The sequence below is a fragment of the Cebus imitator genome, unplaced genomic scaffold (assembly GCF_001604975.1).
Source record: "Cebus imitator isolate Cc_AM_T3 unplaced genomic scaffold, Cebus_imitator-1.0 Scaffold103, whole genome shotgun sequence".
In the NCBI taxonomy this organism is placed as follows: domain Eukaryota; kingdom Metazoa; phylum Chordata; class Mammalia; order Primates; family Cebidae; genus Cebus; species Cebus imitator.
The window spans coordinates 2,544,909-2,567,824 of record NW_016107418.1 but is presented as its reverse complement, the minus strand read 5'-3'; the positions used below and the strand labels follow the sequence as shown (position 1 = coordinate 2,567,824).

Below are 22,916 nucleotides of genomic sequence, written 5' to 3'. Positions count from 1 at the left end.
TTTTTTTGTTATGTCCTTCTCTGCCATTGATATTACGGTGATACTGGCTTCATAGAATGATCTAGGGAGAATTCCCTCTTTTTCACCTTTTAGAATAGTTTCAGTAGGATTGGTACCAATTTGAATGTCCGGTAAAAATCAGCTATGAATCCATCTGGTCCTGTACTTTTTTTTGTTGGCAATTTTTAAATAAATGATTCCATTTTGCTGATTGTTACTGGTCTGTTCAGGGTTTCTGTTTCTCTCTGATTTAATCTAAGACAGTTGTATGTTTCTGGGAATTTATCCATTTCCTCTAGATTTTCTAGTTTGTACATGTAAAGGTGTTCATAGTAGCCTTGAATGATCATTTGTATTTCAGTGGTATCCGTTGTAATATTTCCAGTTTCATTTCTAATTCAGCTTATTTGGACCTCGCTCTTCTTAATCTCACTAATGGTCTATAATTTTATGTATCTTTTCAAATAATCAGCTTTTTGTTTCACCTATCTTTTGTAATTTTTGTTTGTTTCAATTTCATTTAGTTTTGCCCTGACCTTTGTTATTTTTTGTCTTCTGTTGGCTTTGGGTTTAGTTTGTTCTTGTTTCCCTAGTTCCTTGAGGTGTGACATTAGAATGTCAGTTTATGCTCTTTCAGGCTTTTTGATGTAGGTATTTAATGCTATGAATTTTCCTCTTAGCACTGGTTTTGCTGTATCCCAGAGGTTTTGATAATTTGTGTCAGTATTATCATTTATTTCAAAGAACTTTAAAATTTTCATCTTGATTTCATTGTTAACCAAAAAATCATTCAAGAGCAGATTATTTAATTTCCATGTATCTATATAGTTTTGGGGATTCCTTTTGGAGTTGATTTCCAGTTTTATTCCACTCTGATCTGAGAAGATACTTGATACAATTTCAATTTTCTTAAATTTATTGAGATTTGTTTTGTGGCCTATCATATGGTCTATCTTGGAGAATGTTTCATGTACTTATGAGAACAATGTATATTCTATAGTTGTTGAGAAGAATGTTCTGTAAATATCTGTTAAGTCCATTTGTTCTAGGGTATAGTTTAAATCCATTCTTTGTTGACTTTGTCTGGATGATCTGTCCAGCACTTTTAGCAGAGTATTGAAGTCCCTCACTGTTATTATGTTACTGTCTATCTCATTTTTTAGGTCTAGTAGCAATTGTTTGATAAATCTGTGAGTTCCAGTGTTAGGTGCATATAAATCTAGGATTGTAATATCTTCTTGTTGGACTGATCCTTCTATCACTATATATGCCCTTATTTGTCCTTTTTTACTGTTGCTTTAAGTCTGTTTTGTCTGATATAAGAGTAGCTGCTCCTGCTCACTTTTGGTTTCCATTTGTGTAGAATATCTTTTTTCACACCTTTACCTTAAGTTTATGAGTCCTTATGTGTTAGGTGACGCTGTTGAAGACAGCAGATATTTGTTTTGTTTTGTTTTTGTTCAATCCATTCTGCCATTCGGTATCTTTTAAGTGGAATATTTGGGCCACTATATTCAACATTAATATTGAGATGTGAGATACTATTCTATTTATCATATTCGTTGTTACCAAGATACTTTGTTTTTTTCATTTTGTTACTGCTTTATAGACCCTGTGAGTTTTATGCTTTCAGGAGGTTCCATTTTGGTCCATATAAAGCTTTTGTTTCAAGATTTAGAACTCCTTTTAGCATTCCTTGTAGTGCTGGTTTGCTAGTGCAAATTCCCTCAGCATTTGCTTGTCAGGAAAAGTCTATTTCTCCTTCATTTCTGAAGCTTAGTTTTGTTGGATATAGAAATTACAAAAGAGAAATTCAGGAATGTGTGACAGAATATATATTTTTTGACTCAACACCACTCAATGAAGGAACAGGTTTTGAGTGTGCTTTAGAATATTGTGTGACATCCTTACATAAGATAATTCTACACTCAAATATCTCAAGGAGCTGGATGTGGTTTAATACTTTGCAAAACTGGATTCAACACAGGCACACACTAAGTGAAATGGAGACACTAGAAATCTTTGGCCAGAGTAGAGCATCGGTTTTCAATCTTTTGTGTGCAGCAGAATCATGGGAGGGCTTTTAAAAACACAGATTGCTGAACCCCACTCCTAGAGTCTGTGATTCAGAAGGGTTGAGTTGAAGCCAGAGCATTTGCATTTCTAACAAGTTCGTCGGTGATGGTAATGCTACTACGCTAAGGACCACACTTTGTTTTTGTTTTCCACCATGCCTGGCCAGTCTACTACATTTCTTTTTTTTAATTGTCTTTGGGTTCTGGGGTACATGTGCACGTCCTGCATCCTGCCAGAACGCTGGGATTACAGGTGGGAACCACTGCACCCACTCCTTTTTCTTTTCTTTTTTTTTTTTTTTTTTTTTTTTTTTTTTTTGAGATGGAGTTTCGCTCTTGTTACCCAGGCTGGAGTGCAATGGCGCGATCTCGGCTCACCGCAACCTCCGCCTCCTGGGTTCAGGCAATTCTCCTGCCTCAGCCTCCTGAGTAGCTGGGATTACAGGCAAGCGCCACCATGCCCAGCTAATTTTTTGTATTTTTAGTAGAGACGGGGTTTCCCCATGTTGACCAGGATGGTCTCGATCTCTTGACCTCGTGATCCACCCACCTCGGCCTCCCAAAGTGCTGGGATTACAGGTGTGAGCCACCGCGCCAGGCCTATTTTCTTAACTGTGTATTTCAAAAGCAAAAAATTTTAATTTAGATGAAATTCAATTAAACTATGTGTGTGTGTTTTACACCTTTGGGGTCTTATCTAAAATCTTTGCCTAACCCAAAATTATGAAGATTTTCTTGTCATTTTCTTCTAAGAGTTTTGTATTAACTTTCATATCTTAATGTTGAGTCTTAATTCATGAACATGTATTTCTTTCCATTTATTAGGTCTTCTTTAATTTCAGCAGTGTTTTGTAGTTTTCAGTGTATAGGTCTTGCACCTATTTTGTTAAATTTATTCCTGGGCATTTTATGTTTTTTGATGCTTTTGTTAAGTAGTTTAATTTTTTCAGTTGTTTGTTGCTAACATACCGACTTTATGTTTCACAACCTTGCTAAATTCATTTATTAGCTCTAGTCGTTTTTCTTAATGAAGCTTCTTTTTTTTTTGAGACAGAGTCTCACTCTGTTGCCAGGCGCCAGGCTGGAGTGCAGTGACATAATCTCGGCCCACTGCAACCTGTGCCTTCCGGGTTCAAGCAATTCTCCTGCCTCAGCCTCCCGAGTAGCTGGTACTACATGTGCACACCACCAAGCCCAGCTAATTTTTGTATTTTTAGTAGAGACGGGGTTTCACCATGTTGGCCAGGATGGTCTCCATCTCTTGACCTCATGTTCCACCCGCTTCGGCCTCCCAAAGTGCTGGGATTACAGGCGTGAGCCACTGCGCCTGGCTTAATGAAAGTTCTTTAGAATTTTCTATGTCATATTATATGCAGATAAACAGTTTTACTTTTTCCTTACCAATCTATATCCCTTTTATCACCTTCTCTTGCTTTATGTCTAGGTCTTCTAGTTTGGTGTTGAATACGAGTTGTGAGACTGGATACACTTGCCTTATTCCCAGTCTTAGTAGGAAAGCAGCCAGGCCTTTTACCAAACAGTATTATTAGCTGTAAGCTTTTACAAAAATAAAATAGATACTCTTTATCAGCTTGATTCCTAGTTTCTTGAGAATTTTTATCATAAATGGATGTTAAATTTTAATAAATGTTTTTTCTGCATCCATTGAGATGATCATCATGTGGGGATTTTTCCTTTTTAGTCTATTAATATAGTGATTAAGTGATTTTAAAATGTTGAGCCAGCCTTGCATTCACAGGATAAACCTCACTTGGCCAGTATGTATAATCTTTTTTATATATTGCTTGATTCGTTAATATTTTGTTTTGAATTTTTTATGTTCATGAGGGATATAAATTCATAATCTACTTTTCTTGTAACTTCTTCATCTGGTTTTAAATGAAGGTAATGCTGACCTCATAAAATGAGTTGCAAGTGTTCCTTGCTTTTATTTTCTAGAAAAGCTGTATTGATATGTTTATTCCATAAATGTTTAGCGATGAAACCATTTGGACCAGGCCGCATCTTGATCACACACAGCTATGCCCATTTATGTATGGTCTTTGGTTGCTTTGTGCTACAATGGCAAGGTTAAGTAGTGTGACAGACTGTATAATCCACAAAGCCCAGACTGTTTACTCTCAGGCCCTTTACAGAAAACGTTTCCTAACCCCTGACCTAGAGTAGTGATTCTCAACCCTGGCCACATACAGGAATCACCTGGAGAATGTTTAAAAAAAAAGTACTGTCTGGATCTCATACCCAGAAATTCTCATTTAATGCGTTTGGGCTGAGACAAGGCCATTGGAAGTTTTAAAACTTCCCCAGGTGATTTGACTTGGCAGGGTTGAGAACCACTGGATGAAAATCCGACCTGGTGTTTGTATTCATTTTACTTCCCACCCCAACACTGATTATTCTAATGGCATTTAGGGTTGAAAATCACTCATCTAAGGCAGTAGTTTTCCAGACTGGACGTGTATCAGTCCCTGGGGAGGGTTTTAGAAATAGATTCTAAGACCCCACTGCAGACCTGCTGAAGCAGAATCTCTAGTACATGAGGCCAGAGATTTTTATCAATTAATATATTTTTATTTTTTAATTCCCCAGATAGTTCCCACATGGAGGGATTTCTTTAAAAGAATGCTGAACCCAGGGCGCCCTATTCTTATTGTGAAGATTTTTGGGCATTGAATGAGTAATTAGATTATTTAGTGAGTATGGAAGTGGAGAAAAGGGATTTAGATGGTTTTGAGGCTGTGGACAATCCCATTGACTAGTCCTCTTCTAATGATGAGAACCTTCATTTCTAGTAGATAAGGTAATCTAACCCCCTTTGTACACTGCTGGATTATAAGGAACATATTTCTTCTTGTCTGACTTCACTTTATCTTGGCTCCATAAAGAACAGTCCTTCCATTAACATTCTTTCTTCAGATAATCAGGTTACATGATGGGAGAGTAGATCTTTTTTTTTTTTTTTCATTTCTGTCTTGAGTCCATATTTCCCCATCCCATCAGCTTGTATGCTTCTCTAGTCTCTTCAACACAACATTTACTAATTGTCTCTTAGGCTAGACACTTTGGAGATGGCAAGTTCATTTGTGCTACATTTTTGCCCTGTGCCACCTCAATCTAATCTGCTGCTATACTTGCTACATCTCAAATAGAGTTTTTGCTCAACTGAGAAACCATCTGTTAACCCTTCAGCTGTATTACACAGTAGCTCTTCAGTTCAGATGAGATGTGTAAAACCATGGAATGTGGAGCTGGAAGAGACTTTATAGACCATCTTGTCTAAGCTCAAAAAAGATAACTATAGGCAGTTTAGTTGGGTACAGTTTTTTGCTAATGTGTTTTCGATGGGTACATTATGCTGCACGGTACAATTCTTGCTTTGGGGCTTATAATCTGTTACTGCAAACCCTAGCTATGAAGAACCTCAGTAGGGTCAAGTCCATTCACGTGTCATGCTGACAGGCACTGAGTAACCACGATCAAGCCAAATGTCTGTGAGACTTACCTTTCTCTTCTGTAAAATGAGGAGAAGAAAGATCTACTTTATAAACTGTAAAATGCTTTTTCTTTTGGTTCGGGAAGAACCTTGGACAGGAAGGAAAACAAAAATGTATCAATCAATCTGAGAATCACTTAGTTGTTACATGGGCCCCAAGCCCAGAAGATATTAGCTAAATTTAAAAGGAATGATCTTGGAAATAAGAAATCCAAATAAGAATTTCTAGTTATTAAATTATGAGTGCTAGCTACTCACTGGCCAAGCAATCATTGATTTCCTTAAAGCCCTAAGCAATGCTATAAAACCGAAGACTGTATCTGCTTTCAAGAGATTACAATGAAGTTAATCATTTAGTTGCACTTTAGGGCATTTGTGTTATTATTTATGGTAACTTAGGAAATGGGAAGTATTAAAGGACCTATGAAAATACTGTAAATCAATTTTATAGTGTATAAGCTGGCATATTTTTCAATTTGTTTGCAAGGCTGGCTAAATGATTGGCATAACAGTGGTTACTCTCATAAGGCTTTAAATATATAGCTTTAAATGATTTTTACAAGTAAAAATAAAATGTTGTAGTCATTTAGTTTAGCTCAACGAACATTTATTGAGGATATAATGAGTAATCAAAGCTTGCCAGGTAGCAGAAACAAACAATTGCAAGTGGATGGGAAATGCTGGGACTGAAATACACACAGAGAGCCACAGAAGCCCTGCAGGGACTGGGGGATAAGGAGGGATGCCAAGAAGGCTGCTACGCGGAAGAAGCAATGTTCTGGCTGAGACCTGAAAGTTTCAATGTAATGTGGGAGGAAGAGCAAATGGAACAGCGTGTGAAAAGACACGGAGGCATGAGACCACATGGTGTTTTTAGAGACCAAGGTGGACCTCAGGATGAGTGTATGGCAGTAAGAAATGAGATGGGAAGGGGTCAAATCATGGGTGGCTTGCTTGTTTGATCCTTTTCCTAGCAGTGACAGCCACTGAAGGATTCACATTTAAAGAGTACAAGATCGGTGTTTTTAAAATGCCCTCATCAGTATTTCTAATTGAACAAGGATGGACAACAGCTGCATAAGAAAGACTAGAGGTAGAATTCTCAGCCGGGGATCATGGAATGCAAATATCCCTTTACTGACACAAGGGACAAGTGTTGGCCCCAAACATTAATTACTTTATACCACTATTAGCTGTTCATTCAGTTTTTTAACTTCGTTAGAGCAATTTTATTTATAATCTATTTTTTCCCAATTACCCATTACATACAGAAATATTATCGCTGCTGTCACTGATGAAACATATTAAGAAAAGTAAAAAATACATATTCTTTAAAGTGCCTCCCTTTTAAGGATTTTGTATCAATGAAACACTGATTGTGGATTTCATGTATAGTCTTCAGAAGTCACATTATATAAGCTCTGACTATCAATAGCAGCTTAATAGGCTCTAGAAAACAAAGCATTACCAAGTATAGGTAAAATTATACATATTTGAAACTTACATCATTAGTTTCCTACCAATGAGTGATTCATCATAATTTTCATTATGCCTTCAAAATCCCTGAGAGAGGCCAGAAACCCATTCTGCTGATAAAGAAACTGAGGTAAAGAGTTTTCTCTTTGGCCTCAGTGTGAGAGCCTGGAATATGTCAGAGAGATTATTGCTTTTGACTTATCAAGTTTCTTGATCCCTCCTTACACCCTTAAGTTTTAATGTTCCTCTTCTAAGTTCAAAAGTGAGGAATACTTGAGATTTGTTTTGTGTATTGCAAGTATATTGCATAATATGTACAAAGTGTTCAAAGTGCATGGTACCATAAGAAGCTAAAGCCAGGAGCTGTCTCTCTGACTGTTCAGTTTGGAAGAAAAGATATGTAAAATTGGTTATCAATGAAGCATTGATTGTGGAATTCATTTACAGTCTTCAGAAATCATAGTATATAATATGTGCATTAATAGATTTTTTTTGTTTGTTTAAATCACAGTCATCTGTCTGAAGCATCTTCACTGGATTCTTCTTGTATAAGAAGTTCATAGCTTCCCTCATTCCAGCTGGTACACTTGACAACACTGTAAAAGCAAACCAGAGATTTTAAAATTGAGATTAAGACAATATCTAAATGAGTAATCTGTTTTCCAACTTTTTTCCCAGTGACATCGCTTTTAATGAATTACGGCAAATTATCAGGAGGAGTATCCTGGCATTTTGAATCCAGCTGACTCATGCATGGTGCTCTGAAAATAATTTTAAAACTACATGATTTTTTTCTCTTCTAGACCCCTAAGATATCCCATCTGTCCCATTGTTAACTCTGCGTAGTCCACATAAAATAGTTATAACTAAAGTCATTACTGAAGTTCCTGTTGAATAGCTATAACTGAAGCTCGGAAGCACGGACATTTGGAGGTAACAAAGCATGTAATTCCGATTTTTAAAATATTAAGCAGTATAGGGATAAAAAGAATCTCAGGAGCCCATCTACATTTACCTCATTATTAAAAGGACAATTGCCTTTTATCTATCTGTTAATAGAATTTATAAATATATGAAGAATAAAATTAGAATTATCCATTATTCTACACACCATGTATGCAATTATTTTCATTCATTTAAATTTTATTTTCCTAATTAAAAAAAAAATCTTTTTTTTTTTCTTTGGCCAGGCACGTTGGCTCACGCCTGTCATCCCAGCACATTGGGAGGCTCAGGCAGGCAGATGACCTGAGGTCAGGAGTTCCAGACCAGCCTGGCCAACATGGTGAAACCCCATCTCTACTAAAAATAAAAAATTATCACGCCTGTAATCCCAGCACTTTGGGAGGCCAAGGCGGGTGGATCACGAGGTCAAGAGATCAAGACCATCCTGGTCAACATGGTGAAACCCCGTCTCTACTAAAAATACAAAAAATCAGCTGGGCATGGTGGCGCGTGCCTGTAATCCCAGCTACTCAAGAGGCTGAGGCAGGAGAATTGCCTGAACCCAGGAGGCAGAGGTTGCAGTGAGCCGAGATCGCGCCATTGCACTCCAGCCTGGGTAACAAGAGCGAAACTCCATCTCAAAAAAAAAAAAAATATATATATATATATATTAGCCAGGTGGTGGTGCACGCCTATAGTCCCAGCTACTTGGGAGGCTGAGGCAGGAGAATGGCTTGAACCTGGGAGGTGGAGGTTGCAGTGAGCCAAGATCGCACCACTGCACTCAGCCTGGGCGATAGAGTGAGACTCTGTTGGAAAAAAAAAATCTTTTTTTTGTAAATATGAGGGTCTCGCTATGTTGCCCAGATTTGTCTTGAACTCCTGGCCTCAAGCAATCCTCCTGCCTCAGCCTCCCAAAGTGTTGGGATTACAGGCATGAGCCACTGTGCCTGGCTACAGTTCTTATTAGTTAAGTCATTTTTTATGCTGTACCATCATTTACTTAAACATTTTCCTACTGTTGGACAGTTTGGTCATTTAAAATTTTTTGTTGTAATTAATGTTTTTATATATCAATTTTTGATAACATTACTGATGATTTCTTTAGAGTATGTTTCTAAAAGGAATTGGTGGATCAATCACTATGAACTTTAAAGAAAAAGCTTCTGATACATTCATGAATTGCTTTATGATATAGCCCAAGAAGCACTATTATCAACAATGTATAAGATCAATTGTCTCATCTGTGCTCACCCACACAGTATGTATTTGTAATGTAGTTAATTCAACAGCTAAATAGTCTCTTTTTAAAAAAGACAACTCGTATAAATAACTTTTCATCAAAATTAGAGGAACCGCAAATACTGTTGTTCTCTGACACAGATGTAGGTATCAGAATTCAATAGAGACAGTAAGTTCCAAGCTCCTACTATAAGACTGAGCCAGCCCTTTAAGGAGTTTGTCATGTTGGCAGGATGCTTAACACCTGTGTTTATAGGTACCTTCCTCCCTAACTCAGAGCCTCACCCCAAAGTGCTTAGGAGAAAGCAGAGAAAGCCTGGCTTCTTGTGCCCCCTTTGCCTTGATTCCCATCACTGTGTCACACTGGCGGCCACCATGCTATGCTATCACCACATGAAATAGAGCTCAGTGGAAACAGATTAATGCATCAGATAAATTTGCTTGGACATCTCAGCAATCACTCATCTAGTTGGCTCACGTTTTTTGTCAAATAGAAAGCAAAAAAGGCATACATATTGCTTTTATCTTTATGCTTCTATCTCTTCATTAAATGTACTATTCATAAATGGGATTTTGTGCTTCTTTAATTTGAATATTTATTTAAACATTTAAACATTAAAGTTTAAACATGTCATTAAAACAAGACAAAGCCATTAAACAAGTCCGCTCTGGAAAGAGAACCCTATAGTCAGCATATCCTATCTGCTTTTGTCATTTATACAAGAATCCGTGTGAAAATCAATCTCCTTTTGACCATCAGGGGATACTGCACTCTGGGAAATCACAGTGTGAAGGTATACATCTCTAATCTTAGATACTGATTTAATCAGTGGTCCGAAGGCAGGGAGTTATAACGAACACAATCTTTCTTTTAATCCTTCATTCATGCCACTCTTGTTCTTCCTAAGTCCCCAAGATTATTGACATATGCTTTTACATCTATTTATTTTATTTGTTTATTTTAATGAGATGGGGGTCTTGCTATGTGGTCCAGGCTGGTCTTAGACACCTGGGCTCAAAATGAGCTTCCCACCTCAGTCTCCTGAGTAGCTGGGACTTCAGGCGTACACCACCATGACTGGTTCTCTTTTTTTTTTTTAATTAAAAAATTTATTTTATTAAAATATGAAGTGCTTCATGAATTTTCTTGTCATCCTTGCACGGGGAGCATGCTAATCTTCACTGTATTGTTCCCATTCTGTATATGTGCTGCTGAAGCGAGCACTTCATGTCTGAAAGTTCTTGAGAAAAGCACATTCTGAGGCAAAATTTCAACAGATCTATGTGATTTTACTGGTGAGGTTAGGGAATTCACTGAATCCCTATGCCCTTTGATAAAATGATTAAAAATCATGACATACCATAGACTGATTGCTGGAAGTAGTAACAGACCAGCAGACAGCAGGAAAGGGAAGCCAGGGTACCAAGCAACAGTGGCTGAGTAAATTCCATTGAAAGTAGAAACCGCAGTGACTCCTCCAAGTGTTTCTAAGAAAGCAATACAAGCAAACAGGGTACCTGTTTGGGGTAGGGATATAGAGGGAGAAAAAGAAAAGGCAGAATTATAAAACAACAAACACAAACTAATGGAGACAATCGTTATTCATGGAAAACAGTAAACATTGGTGAATGAAATGAAAGTTATTCCCCCAAAATCCCTGAGAAGTCAGCTGCCCATTCTACAGCTGAGGAAATGAAGGGAAAGATTCTCCTTGGATCCGATGTGAGAGAGGTTGAAAACTCCAAATAGCCAAGTTCCAGTGTCCACAGGGCAAAGCTAAAAAGACACTGCAGCTGACTCATTTGAAAACTGCCTGTCTCTCCTCTCTGCCACAGCTCCAGGCAAAGCCACACCTACCCCTGCTCTTCAAGATGCTGTCTCCCACCCTCTATCCCTGTACTAATCTGTGTGTGACACCTGAAAGCGCAGGATGGCTCTGAACAAGCACTGCTTCCTGCAAGAGCCTTTTGAAAGGTAAAGAAAACCTTATATGCTCCTCAGTCTGGCAAGAGTGACAGCTGCAGGCAGAGAGGAGATTCTTACCATACATTCTGCAATTGGAATTTTATCCCTCTCTTCAAAGTGACCAAAAAGTTCCATCACCCCTAGATTTTGCATGTTTGACGCATGAAATCAACCATCCTGTGCACTAGTGAAGGTTTATGCCACAGTTTAATATTAAGTGACTCTTTAAAACATACATTTCCACCTTACTGCTTGCAACTGCCTCTGCCTTAAGGTGCCTTACAAGATGAAGAGTGGGAATCCTGCTATGGTCACTTGCTATACACCAAATTTGGTCAAGGGTAGGTAGGCCACTCAGCATCGTTCATAAAGTCTAAAATGACTGCATGGTCAGTAAAAGCTCACAATCAGAGAGAAACAGACATTATTCTACTGATATTTAGTTGTGTCTGGAAGCCAAGACAATGTCAACTGAAGTGTTAAACCTCCAAAAGACGGGCTGGCCACCTTCATGTGCTTTTCTTCCTCTTCGTCAAATTTTGCATCACCAGATTGAATAAAATTTCGTGACCATTTTCAGTCAGATTGACCTGGCTTTCTCGGTGTCAGAAAGCTTCTGCAGCCTTCGTCAACAAGCCACTGAGCTTGTTCCCTACTTTGCCAAGTTTATTTTTCCATGATAAACTGTAACGCATTTTTTTTATTGACAATACAAATCGTGTAAATAATTGTGTTTGCCTGGACTGCTAGGAAGGAAAGGCCAAGCTTGAGGATTACCTCTCAAAATTAGATATGGTTTTTGTTTATATTCTAATTTTCCCTATGGTCTTGATCTTTTAGACTGTGTATTGATTTTTATATTTAAACTTTTTTTTTTTTTTTGAGACGGAGTTTCGCTCTTGTTACCCAGGCTGGAGTGCAATGGCGCGATCTTGGCTCACCGCAACCTCCGCCTCCTGAGTTCAGGCAATTCTCCTGCCTCAGCCTCCTGAGTAGCTGGGATTACAGGCACGCGCCACCATGCCCAGCTGATTTTTTTGTATTTTTAGTAGAGACGGGGTTTCACCATGTTGACCAGGATGGTCTTGATCTCTTGACCTCGTGATCCACCCGCCTCGGCCTCCCAAAGTGCTGGGATTACAGGCGTGAGCCACCGCGCCCGGCCATTTAAACTTTTTCATTTTGTTGTACGTATTCTCATATCTTGCTTCAAATTGTTCATTGAATGATAGGGCATACATTCATAAAACATACACCTATCTCTGCGAAATACTGTGTGCTCACTTACGTGTCCTCTTTTGACTAAAATGAAAGCTTTGTCGCTCTGCCTTGCACATCTGCCTTGCTCACAGCTCTATCCCCAGGGCTCAGCTGTCCTTGTGCATGGCAGACATTTAATAAATATTTGTCAAATGAATGAATAAAAGCTTAACTCAGGATCCCATTTACCAGTCACCAAGTAGCATGCAGACTTACTGCCTCCATGATTTATGATAATACATTAAGTCAGTTTAATTGGAAGGACGTTCTTCTACTTGTCTGACTACATTATTTTCTTTTATTTCTGATCTCTTGCCACGGCCAGGAATAGTGCTATGGGAAACAGGCTGCACAGTACCGGTTCTATTATGTAAGGGTTTTCATCTATTCTTGACGGGAAATAGGTCAGACAGTGCACTATTTGCTCTGATGGAACCATACTATTATGAAGTAGCTTTAGTTCGTTGCTCAGCTTCTCTGAGCATTTCAACTTGTTTAATAAGTTGCCAGATATAAAATAGGATTGAAGGATAAGAACAACTGAATTTATCTTTTAAATCCTGTTTCTTCTTTTTAAATCCCATAGACCTCAAAAATCAAGTCTGTTTTATTGTATCCCAATTTATAATGCCCAAGTAAAATAGTCGAAGGCAGCTTCATCTCTGAGTTCACAGTGGTGCAGAGCACAGAGATTTCAAAATAATTACCAGAATTCCATTTTCTCACCTTTCTTATTTAAGATAATAGAAATAATGACAGGCATCTGAAAACTTTGGCAGTATTTCCCCACTCCTTTGAATATTTAAAGTGTATAATATTTTCACAAAAATTGCCAATTTAAATAATGGTGAAGGATGGGAATACATTTAGTTACAGAAATGTTGACACCAAAAAGATGATTTAGCTTGCATTTAACAACAAAGTAATTTAAATATCCTGGAATAATGAAGTCATAATTCACAGTTACTGTAATTCTGATAAAGAACTGCTAAAAGGTACACTAAACATTTTAAAATATTACTATATTTAACAGTATGATATGATCTTTTTATTTTTATTTTTTGTAGAGACAGAGTCTCCCTCTGTCTCCCAAGCTGCTCTTGAACTCCTGGCCTCAGTGATCCTCCCACCATGGCCTCCCAAAGTGCTGGGATTATAGGTGTGAGCCACCACAGCTGGCAGAGCTGACTTTGTAAAAGCCTTTATAAACTAAACCAAATGTAAACAAAAATAAACTATACATCTTGACAATTCTATTTTTGGTCTAAGTCAAAGCAGGTAAATTTTTTCCCAACAGCTTTATTGAGCTATAATTAATATCCCACAATTTAAAGTCTACAATTCAGTGGTTCTTAGTATATTACAGAGTTTTGCAACCATCTCCACTACCTGTGGAACATTTTCATCACCCCAAAAAGAAACTCTATACCCATAAGTACTCATTCCCTTTCCCCAGCCCCAGTCAAGGCCTAATTTAATTTCTATCTCTATGGATTTGCCTATTCTGAATATTTCATGTAAACAGAATCACATTTATATGACAATATATGACTTTTTGCGACTAGCTTCTTAAACTTGGCATAATCATTTCATAGTTCATCCATGTTATAGCATGTAACAACGATATTTCTTTTTATTGCGGAAGAACAGTTCGCTGGATGGATAAACCACATTTTGTTTACCCATTTGTCAGTTCATGAACATTTGCGTAGGCTTCACTTTTTTGCTGCTGTGAATAAGGCTGCCATGAACAAGATTTTGTGCGGACATATGCTTTCACTTCTCATGGTGTGTAAGTAGGGGAGGGATTGCTGAATCATAAGGTAACTAACTTTCTGAGGAACTGCCAAACTGCTTTGCATGGCAGCTGCACCATTTTACGTTCCCACTAGCAGTGTATGAGGGCTCCAATTTCTCCACATCCTCATCAACACTTGCTATGGCCTATTTTATTTTGGCCAGTGGGTCTCACTCAGTGGTTTTGCTTTGCATTTTGCTAATGGCTAATGATATTGAGGATTTTCATGTGCTTATTGGTCATTTGTATAGCTTCTGTTCAAATCCTTTGCCCATTTTTAAATTGAGTTGCCTTTTTGTTGTTGAATTTTAAGAATTCTTAAATATGCTGGATATGAGTTCCTGATTAGACAAATATAATTTGCAAATATCTTCTCCCATTCTGTGGGTTGTCCGTTGACGTTTCACTTTCTTTCTTTCTTCCCTTTTTTTTTAATTTTTAGTAGAGACGGGGTTTCACCCTGTTGGCCAGGCTGGTCTCGAACTCCTGACCTCAGGTGATCTCCCCCACCTTGGCCTCCCAAAGTGCTGGGATTATAGGTGTGAGCCACCGCGCCTGGCCTCACTTTCTTGGTGTTATCCTTTGAAGCACAAAATTTTTCAAAGGACAAACTTTGAATGAAGTTTTTGGATGAAGTCTAATCAATTTTTTCTTGGTTGTTGTGCTTTTGGTGTCATAGCTAAGAAACTATTGCCTAATCCAAAGAAGCAGATAGATTTGTACATAGTTTACATACATTTTTCTATTCTGTAGCAGTTTTCAAGGTAATCATCATCACATCATTTATAAACAGCTGTGTGAATACATAACTACATCTTATGAGTGAAAAATAAGAGGCTGGGCGCAGTGCCTCACGACTGTAATCCCAGCACTTTGGGAGGCTGAGGTGGGGGAGATCACCTGAGGTCAGTAGTTCAAGACCAGCATGGCCAACATGGTGAAACCCCATCTTTACTAAAACTTCAAAAATTAGCCGAGTGTGGTGGCAGGCACCTGTAATCTCAGCTACTCACGAGGCTGAGGCAGGAGAATTGCTTGGACCCAGGAGGCAGAGGTTGCAGTGAGCCTAGATCATACCACTGCACCCCAGCCTGGGCAACAAGAGCAAAACTCTGTCTCAAAAAAAAAAAAAAGAAAAAGATAAGAAACATATTTTAAAATTTACTGAATTATGTAGTTTTCTCCAGTGTTGACTAAACTGATATAAATACAATAGCATAATTATGAATTATTCATAAGTAATCAAATAAGTACATTCACAGCACCGGGCTAAGAACTGACGTTAAAGGAAGTGCCAATGTCTAGTAAGATTCAGATGATACAAAAGGGAAGGAAGACAACCCCATATGCCTCATATCTAACTAGTAACTAGTTCTCACTGGAAACCCAATTTTTGTCTCTGCTGCATCCTGGTTATTCTCTGCCCACCCTGCCCGCCCCTTCAACTGTTTGACTTTGTGTGCCCTGCTCTGTGCGTGAGAAGCTGGCCCCACAGATTGTATGACTTGGACTTTCTTGCTGGCCCGAGTTCCTGCTGCACTTGGTTAAAAGGATGAAGGAGGAGAGGGGCTATAGTGTTTCTTCTCTGCTTCCTATCTGGGGCATCTCTCTGGCTGCCTTGACGATGCCCGCTCTCTATAATGGCCTTCATGAAAGACTCTTGATGGAACCAGCTGAGTGGGACCCGCCTTTCTGCCAGGACTCTGGGTCAGGCCCAGCTGTGACATTTGTAGAGGCCAGTGTAAGAACATCATTAGAGGCTTATATATTATAATCTAAGGATTTAAGCATTTAAAAGTTGTCAGTTATTTGAAATCTGGCTAACAAGCTATTAACTAAAATATATTCTGTCTTCTTACTGTGAAAAATATCTCTTTTTAATGAATGATCTAGAAGCTAGCACACGTGTAGGATTCTCAGATGTTTTCAGAGTTCCATGTAGGACAGGGTGGCCCAGGGTGAGCTGACCCTCAGCCTTGGTGCCCAGCTGGAGCCCACCCCCATTCTGCTCTATCCCTTGCACCACCCTCTCAGGAAGGGTCATTTGCATGTGGGTGTAGAGGAGCACCCTGCGATTCCACGGTCCAGCCAGACCCTCTTTAAGGAGTCGTCCCTTGGCTTCTTCCTTGGTCTACAGGTGAGCACACTGGGCACAGTCCACCCTCAGGAGAAGGTGGCTGAGGAAGAGGATCATCCAGACCCTCACTGGACATGAGCCCAGAGCTGTCTGGGCTGGGAACTGCAGGGACCCAGGTGGGCAGAGTGCAGTCTAGAAGGAAGGAGACATGGTAAGCTCCCAGCAGGCATCTCCCACTTGGCCCTGAGGTCTCCTTTCTTCCTGGGGTGGGGTAGAGCCAGAGCCAAGCAAGCTGTCTAAAGTACCAGGCCCTAGGCAGGGGCTCCCTTGCAAGAGTGTAAGCCTTTTCCTAAAGCTTACCACTTTCCTGAAAAGGAGATCCAGGCATTAAAAGGGCTGTAGATTATTCTGAAGCATTAAACATTGATTGTACACAGACTTGAGTTGGTACAGATGGTAGATTCACGATAGTTCTTAAATAAATTAAACTTACCTTGTTCAGAAGAATGAACCACTTTTGACAACATGGACCGCAGAACAGAGAACGGCACGATAATGAATAGGAACGGCACCCTGGCTGCGGGAGAACGGATTCAAAATCACTGGCTCATTCTGAAAGCTAACGGCCAGTTTAAAATGGGAAACACTTTCACTCTGTCTAAATATTTCCTTTTCTACAAGCATCCTAACTCATTGCACCTAAAAACTGAATTAATGAATTGTAGAATTCTATCTGATGAATTAAAGTAGACTATGGACAGGTCAGTTTAAGGTTACTTTACTCTAAAATTCTTACTCCAGTACAAAGAACAAGAGTCCATGTAATTTTTAGGTCTAGATCCATTTATATAATCTGCCAATTAAGACTGATCTGCTTATTTTTCTTAACTATGTATTAACCTAATTTGTTTTTGTTTGTGCTTTTTCAGACTTGGCACTCGTAGTGTTAGCATGCCTTTGTTATATTGATGCATTTATTGGTAAACTGGTTATCATCTTGCCTGTTCATCTTTATGGTGGAGTAAGTTTATAAGCATAAATTACCCCTGGTCTTCAATTAGGACCCTTAATAGTCAGTAGTGCTTTTAATTACATCATAAAACAGTTATATATGGCATCAGCAGATGAGTTATCAAAGTGTTTTCACATAGATTAACTTACTTAGCCTTGGCAGCTCTCAGGGAGACGGGGAGAAAAACTGGCCATTATTGAATGGTAGGCATTGTGCTAAGTGACTGCCTGACACCTACCTAACATTCATTGTAACCCTCTAAATTAGGTAGTACAATTAGGTAGTAAATTAGGTAGTAAATGTACAATTGCCCATTTTACAGATGAGAAAATGAGGGCTTAGAGTAGTTCAGTAACATGCCCAAGATCATCTAGTACTCTAGAGGGAAGTTAGGCCCAATTCTGTTGGTCACACTGCTTCCCTGCGAGATAGCAAGGGGTTAACACTTTTATTAGAGTAAAGGGTAAATTGGACCTTTCCCAGAGTCTCATTTTATAGTTCCATAGGCTTTTCCAATGCAGTATCTCATTCGAACCCTGCAAAAACAGTTATGAGGTAGATTGCTAAGGAAGCAGTCTAATTTGCCAACCAGCAATTCATCAAAAACCAGTTCATAAAATGGTCGATTTGCTGAAAGATCAATTTGCAAAACCTGTCTTTAAAAAATTCCTTCTTGAATATATTAAATTGACATAGTTTTTTCTTATAAATACTTTCAGTATACTTTATAGCATTGTCCTAAATATTTTTACGGAAAGTTGTCTTCTTAACAGCATTTTAAGAAATGTTCACTTTAATGAAAGCTACACTGAAGAACTCATTCATAAGAAGAACGTTTTTCAAAACAATTTTGTGGCAAATATGCAAATCTGGGAAATTGTGGTTATTCAGTGAATTAAATTTATTTATTTACATATTTATTTTGAGACAGAGTTTCACTCTTGTTTCCCAGGCTGGAGTGCAATGTGTGATCTCGGCTCACTGCAGCCTCCACCTCCCAGGTTCAAGTGATTCTCCTGCCTCAGCCTCCCCAGTAGCTGGGATTACAGGCATGCACCACCACGCCCAGCTAATTTTGTATTTTTTTTTTAGTAGAGATGGGGTTTTGCCATGTTGGTCAGGCTGGTCTCGAACTCCTGACCTCAGGTGATTCACTTGCCTCAGCCTCCCAAAGTCCTGGGATTACAGGCATGAGCCACCGTCCACGGCCTAGTGAATTAAATTTTTAAAGCAATTTAGCTTTCAGCTTATTGACTCCTGGCAAACTAGCTATTTCCCTTTAATTGAACTAGAATGGCTTAAATAGAGGGCTTTATATTAAAGTTTTCTCCCAACAGACAAATTAATTTCATATGAATATCAAATACATAGTTCTAAAGCTACACTTGGAACTCACCTAAAAACATCATCAGTGTTGTCCTGGCAAACGCAGTCATAGCCATTCCTGTCATAGTGGTAAGAATCCCAATGAAGGCCATATGAATATCCTCCACACAATAAGAAAAAAGCCATATTCCTAGGAAACTAGTGAAAAAAGAGGCACTACCCAAAGCTGATCCATAGCCTATAAAAACTTCATTCCAGCAGAGTGGTGAATCCAATTCATAAAGGATAAAAATTGGGGCAATGCCAATTACCACAAAATAATAAGTGATTATTGTAAAAAGTAACAAACAGAGCAAAACTCGTCTCTTACCAGAAGGATTTTTAAAAAGCATGTAAGTTCGGTAAAATAGGTCTTTGAAGCCTTCACTACATGACATAGTAACATTCTGAGATGAAGACTCTTCAGCGGGATCACCGAGAAAAAATAAAATATAGGCCAAATTAACAGCAAGAGACACCGCAATAATTAGAAAGGACCACAAAAAACCTAGTTCTCTAATAAAATAGCCAGATGACAGTCCTGTTAGACCAGTAACAATTCCAAGCAGAAAGTCAACGATAGCTATTCGAATTGTTTTCTGTTTGTGTTCTTTACACTGATCAACTATATAGGCAAAGCAAGCTCCCCAAAATGTGGTATAATTGCCACAAAATGCACCAATGAAGGTAGATGCAATCAAAAGCTGGAATGGGAGGGCAAAATAGCAAAGCAAACAGAGCCAAACGCTGGTTGCAAGAGCACCAATGGAAGACAAAATCATAGGGAATTTTCGTCCATGGTGATCACTAATAGACAAAAGTATGAATGTAGACACTAGACCAGGAATTAATCCACTTATGTCCATCTGCAGATTAAAACGTGACACTTTTTTCTGAACTTCCTGCAAAGAAATAAAAAGATGACAATGTAGTTTACACAATGCGCGTAAAAATATCATGGTGCACGCTTTTTACCCTGTGGCCAGTAGGGTATGGGTGGGGGAATGGCCCATATGGGATTCCCAGTAGGGAATCTCTGGTGCATGGGCAGGACTAATGGAACTTACATTTTCGTCCAGTACATAACACAAGTACAGACTGAATATCCCTTACCTGAAATGTTTGAGACCAGAAGTGTTTTGGATTTTGGATTTTTTCAGATTTGAGGATATTGGCATGTATATAATGAGATACCTTGTGGACGGGGCTCACATTTAAACACGAAATTCGTATATGTTTCATATATACCTCATACATATAGCCCGAAGGGAATTTTATGTAATATTTTAAATAATTTTGTGCATAAAACGGTTTCCATTGAGAACTTATGTGTGGAAATTTACACTTGTGGCTTCAAAACGGTGATCAAAAAGTTCCAGATTTTGGCCGCCTGTGGTGGCTCATGCCTGTAATCCTCGCACTTTGGGAGGCCAAGGCAGGAGGATCACTTGAGGTCAGGAGTTTGAGACCAGCTTGGCACCAACATGGTGAAACTCTGTCTCTACCAAAAAATACAAAAAAAATTAGCCTTTATTTAGGAAGCGCTTGGCTGTTGCCTTTTTTTTTAACCTCTGTCTCCACAAATAGATTAGTGAGAAACATATTCCTTTATTTACTAAATAAAAGAATTAAAAATAAGATAAAATTGAAAGAGGAGCCTTACACTATGCAGATGGTAGCGTGCCATGGCTGAGTGTGGTGGCTCATGCTTGTAATCCCAGCTCTGTGGGAAGCTGAGGAGCATCTCTTGAGCCCAGAAATTTGAGACCAGACTGGGCAACGTAGCGAGACCCTCTCTCTAAAATAAATTTTAAAAAAATAGGCCGGGTGCGGTGGCTCACACCTATAATCCCAGCACTTTGGGAGGCCAAGGTGGATGGATCACTTGAGGTTAGGAGTTCGACCAGCCTGGGCAACGTGGTGAAACCCCGTCTCTACTAAAAATACAAAAATTAGCCCAGCAAGCTGGCGCATGCCTGTAGTTCCAGCTACTCCGGAGGCTGAGGCAGGAAAATTACTTGAATCCAGAAAGCAGAGGTTGCAGTGAGCTAAGATTGCGCCATTGCACTCCAGCCTGGGTGACAGAGTGAGACTCCATCTCAAATAAATAAAAATATAAAGTAAATAAAGATGGTAGTGTGTCATGACCTGAGGAGTAGGATAAACTAAACTTCCAAGGGCCAAAATGACAATGACAGACGACATACACACAGAGATTGAAAGATGTGTCAATCATTACACTAGTTATTTGATGGAAGGAACTTTGCATGATCTTAAAACATTTTTTGCAGGCCAGGCGCGGTGGCTCACGCCTGTAATCTCAGCACTTTGGGAGGCCGAGGCGGGTGGATCACGAGGTCAAGAGATCGAGACCATCCTGGTCAACATGGTGAAACCCCGTCTCTACTAAAAATACAAAAAATCAGCTGGGCATGGTGGCGCGTGCCTGTAATCCCAGCTACTCAGGAGGCTGAGGCAGGAGAATTGCCTGAACCCAGGAGGCGGAGGTTGTGGTGAGCCGAGATCGCGCCATTGCACTCCAGCCTGGGTAACAAGAGCGAAACTCCATCTCAAAAACAAAACAAAACAAAACATTTTTTGCTTGCCATTTCTCTGCATTTTCCAAAGTTAATATAAAGAGTATGCTGGCTGGGCGTGGTGGCTCACGCCTGTAATCCCAGCATTTAGGAGGCCGAGGAAGGCAGATCACAAGGTCAGGAGATTGAGACCATCTTGGCCAACATGGTGAAACCCTGTGTCTACTAAAATTACAAAAATTAGCCAGGCGTGGTGGCGGGTGTCTGTAATCCCAGCTACTTAGGAGGCTGAGGCAGCAGAATTGCTTGACCCCGGGAGGGAGAGGTTGCAATGAGCCGAGACTGAGCCACTGCACTCCAGTGACAGAGTGAGACTCCACCCCCCCCCAAAAAAAAAACAAAATAAAAACCAGCATTTGCCATTTGTATAATGGGAAATACTAAGCTGATTTTAAAATCAGATTTAAACCTTTTTTAGTCATTGCATGAATCACTGAAGGTGATGGTGGTACCTCCTGGGAAGCAAAAATCTTCCTTTGTCCAAAGGAGCAAACAGAGAGTGGGCCACGACTCCAGCGTGGGTGGCAGGGTGAGGGTAGGGGTGGTTTCTGGTTCCTGGAGGTCTAAGAGCACCAATTTTAAGGGAAGGGACCTAGAGTAGTAGGTTCTCTTCCATATTAATCCAATTAAGAAACAATGAATGAAAAAAATCAATTTGAAAATTTGGCAAAAATCTTTGACATGAGACCACTGCTCTGGACAGTAAGGGTTGAGCTGGGCCAGGCTGGAGGTGGGCCAACACCTGCCACCTGTACAGTTGCAGAAGCCACCAAGCTGGCTGGACCGAGGCCTGTCTCCCCTCACTCCAAAAGGGCAAGAGCAGCAGACTTCCCCAGACATTCTAGTCTTCTCCCAGGTCCCTCCCACTGCAACCAGGGGGCCTGCTCCTAGGGGTCGGCTGAAAGACAGCACAGAATCCAATACAGAAATTGATGAGCTTAATAAGGAGAGGTTTGTTAAAGCCTACAAAACTGCACTAGACAGGAAGAATAAGTTCGTGTTCTACAGCACCATAGGGTGACTACAGTTAACAGTAATACATTATATAGTTTCGAATGGCAAGAAGGAGGATATTGAATGTTCCCAACACAAAGAAATGAGAGATGTTTGAGATGACAGATATGCTAATTAGCCTGATCTGATCACTGTACATTGTATGTATCAAAACGCCACTGTATATGCCATGAATATGTACAATGATTATTTGTCAATTAAAAAAATAAAATAAGGCTGGGCTCGGAGGCTCACGCCTGTAATCTCAACACTTTGAGAGGCCCAGGCAAGAGGCTCACTTAAGACCAGGAGTTCAAGGCCAGCCTGGGAAACATAGCAAGACCCTGTCTCTACAAAAATATTTTAAAAATTAGCTGAGTTTAGTGACAGGTGCCTGTAGTCCCAGCTACTCAGGAGGCTGAGGTGGGAGGATTCCTTGAGCCCAGGAGTTCAAAGTTGCAGTGAGCTATGACTGTACCACTGCACTCCAGCCTGGGCAGCAGAATGAGACCCTGTCTCAAAAAATACCAGGCCGGACGCGGTGGCTCACGCCTGTAATCCCAGCACTTTGGGAGGCCGAGGCGGGTGGATCACGA

The 22,916-nt window shown here is 39.6% G+C and overlaps 1 protein-coding gene and 1 non-coding gene across 2 annotated transcripts in view; both read right to left on the bottom strand.

The window, feature by feature from the left end:
• Positions 1-6,179: 6,179 nt before the first annotated feature.
• The window catches only part of SLC46A3 (solute carrier family 46 member 3), a 21,491-nt gene continuing 4,754 nt past the window's right edge, over positions 6,180-22,916 (bottom strand). The window contains exons 3-6 of the mRNA XM_017537492.1: positions 18,762-19,632; positions 16,847-16,930; positions 10,614-10,770; positions 6,180-7,661 (exon numbers count right to left, since the gene is read on the bottom strand). Coding sequence (XP_017392981.1) covers positions 7,577-7,661; positions 10,614-10,770; positions 16,847-16,930; positions 18,762-19,632 — 1,197 coding nt within the window. The 3' untranslated portion in view covers positions 6,180-7,576. The remainder of the gene's footprint in view (positions 7,662-10,613; positions 10,771-16,846; positions 16,931-18,761; positions 19,633-22,916) is intronic.
• On the bottom strand, positions 10,372-10,477 carry LOC119472537. The gene has a single exon (XR_005201683.1). It is a non-coding gene; the product is annotated as a U6 spliceosomal RNA (small nuclear RNA).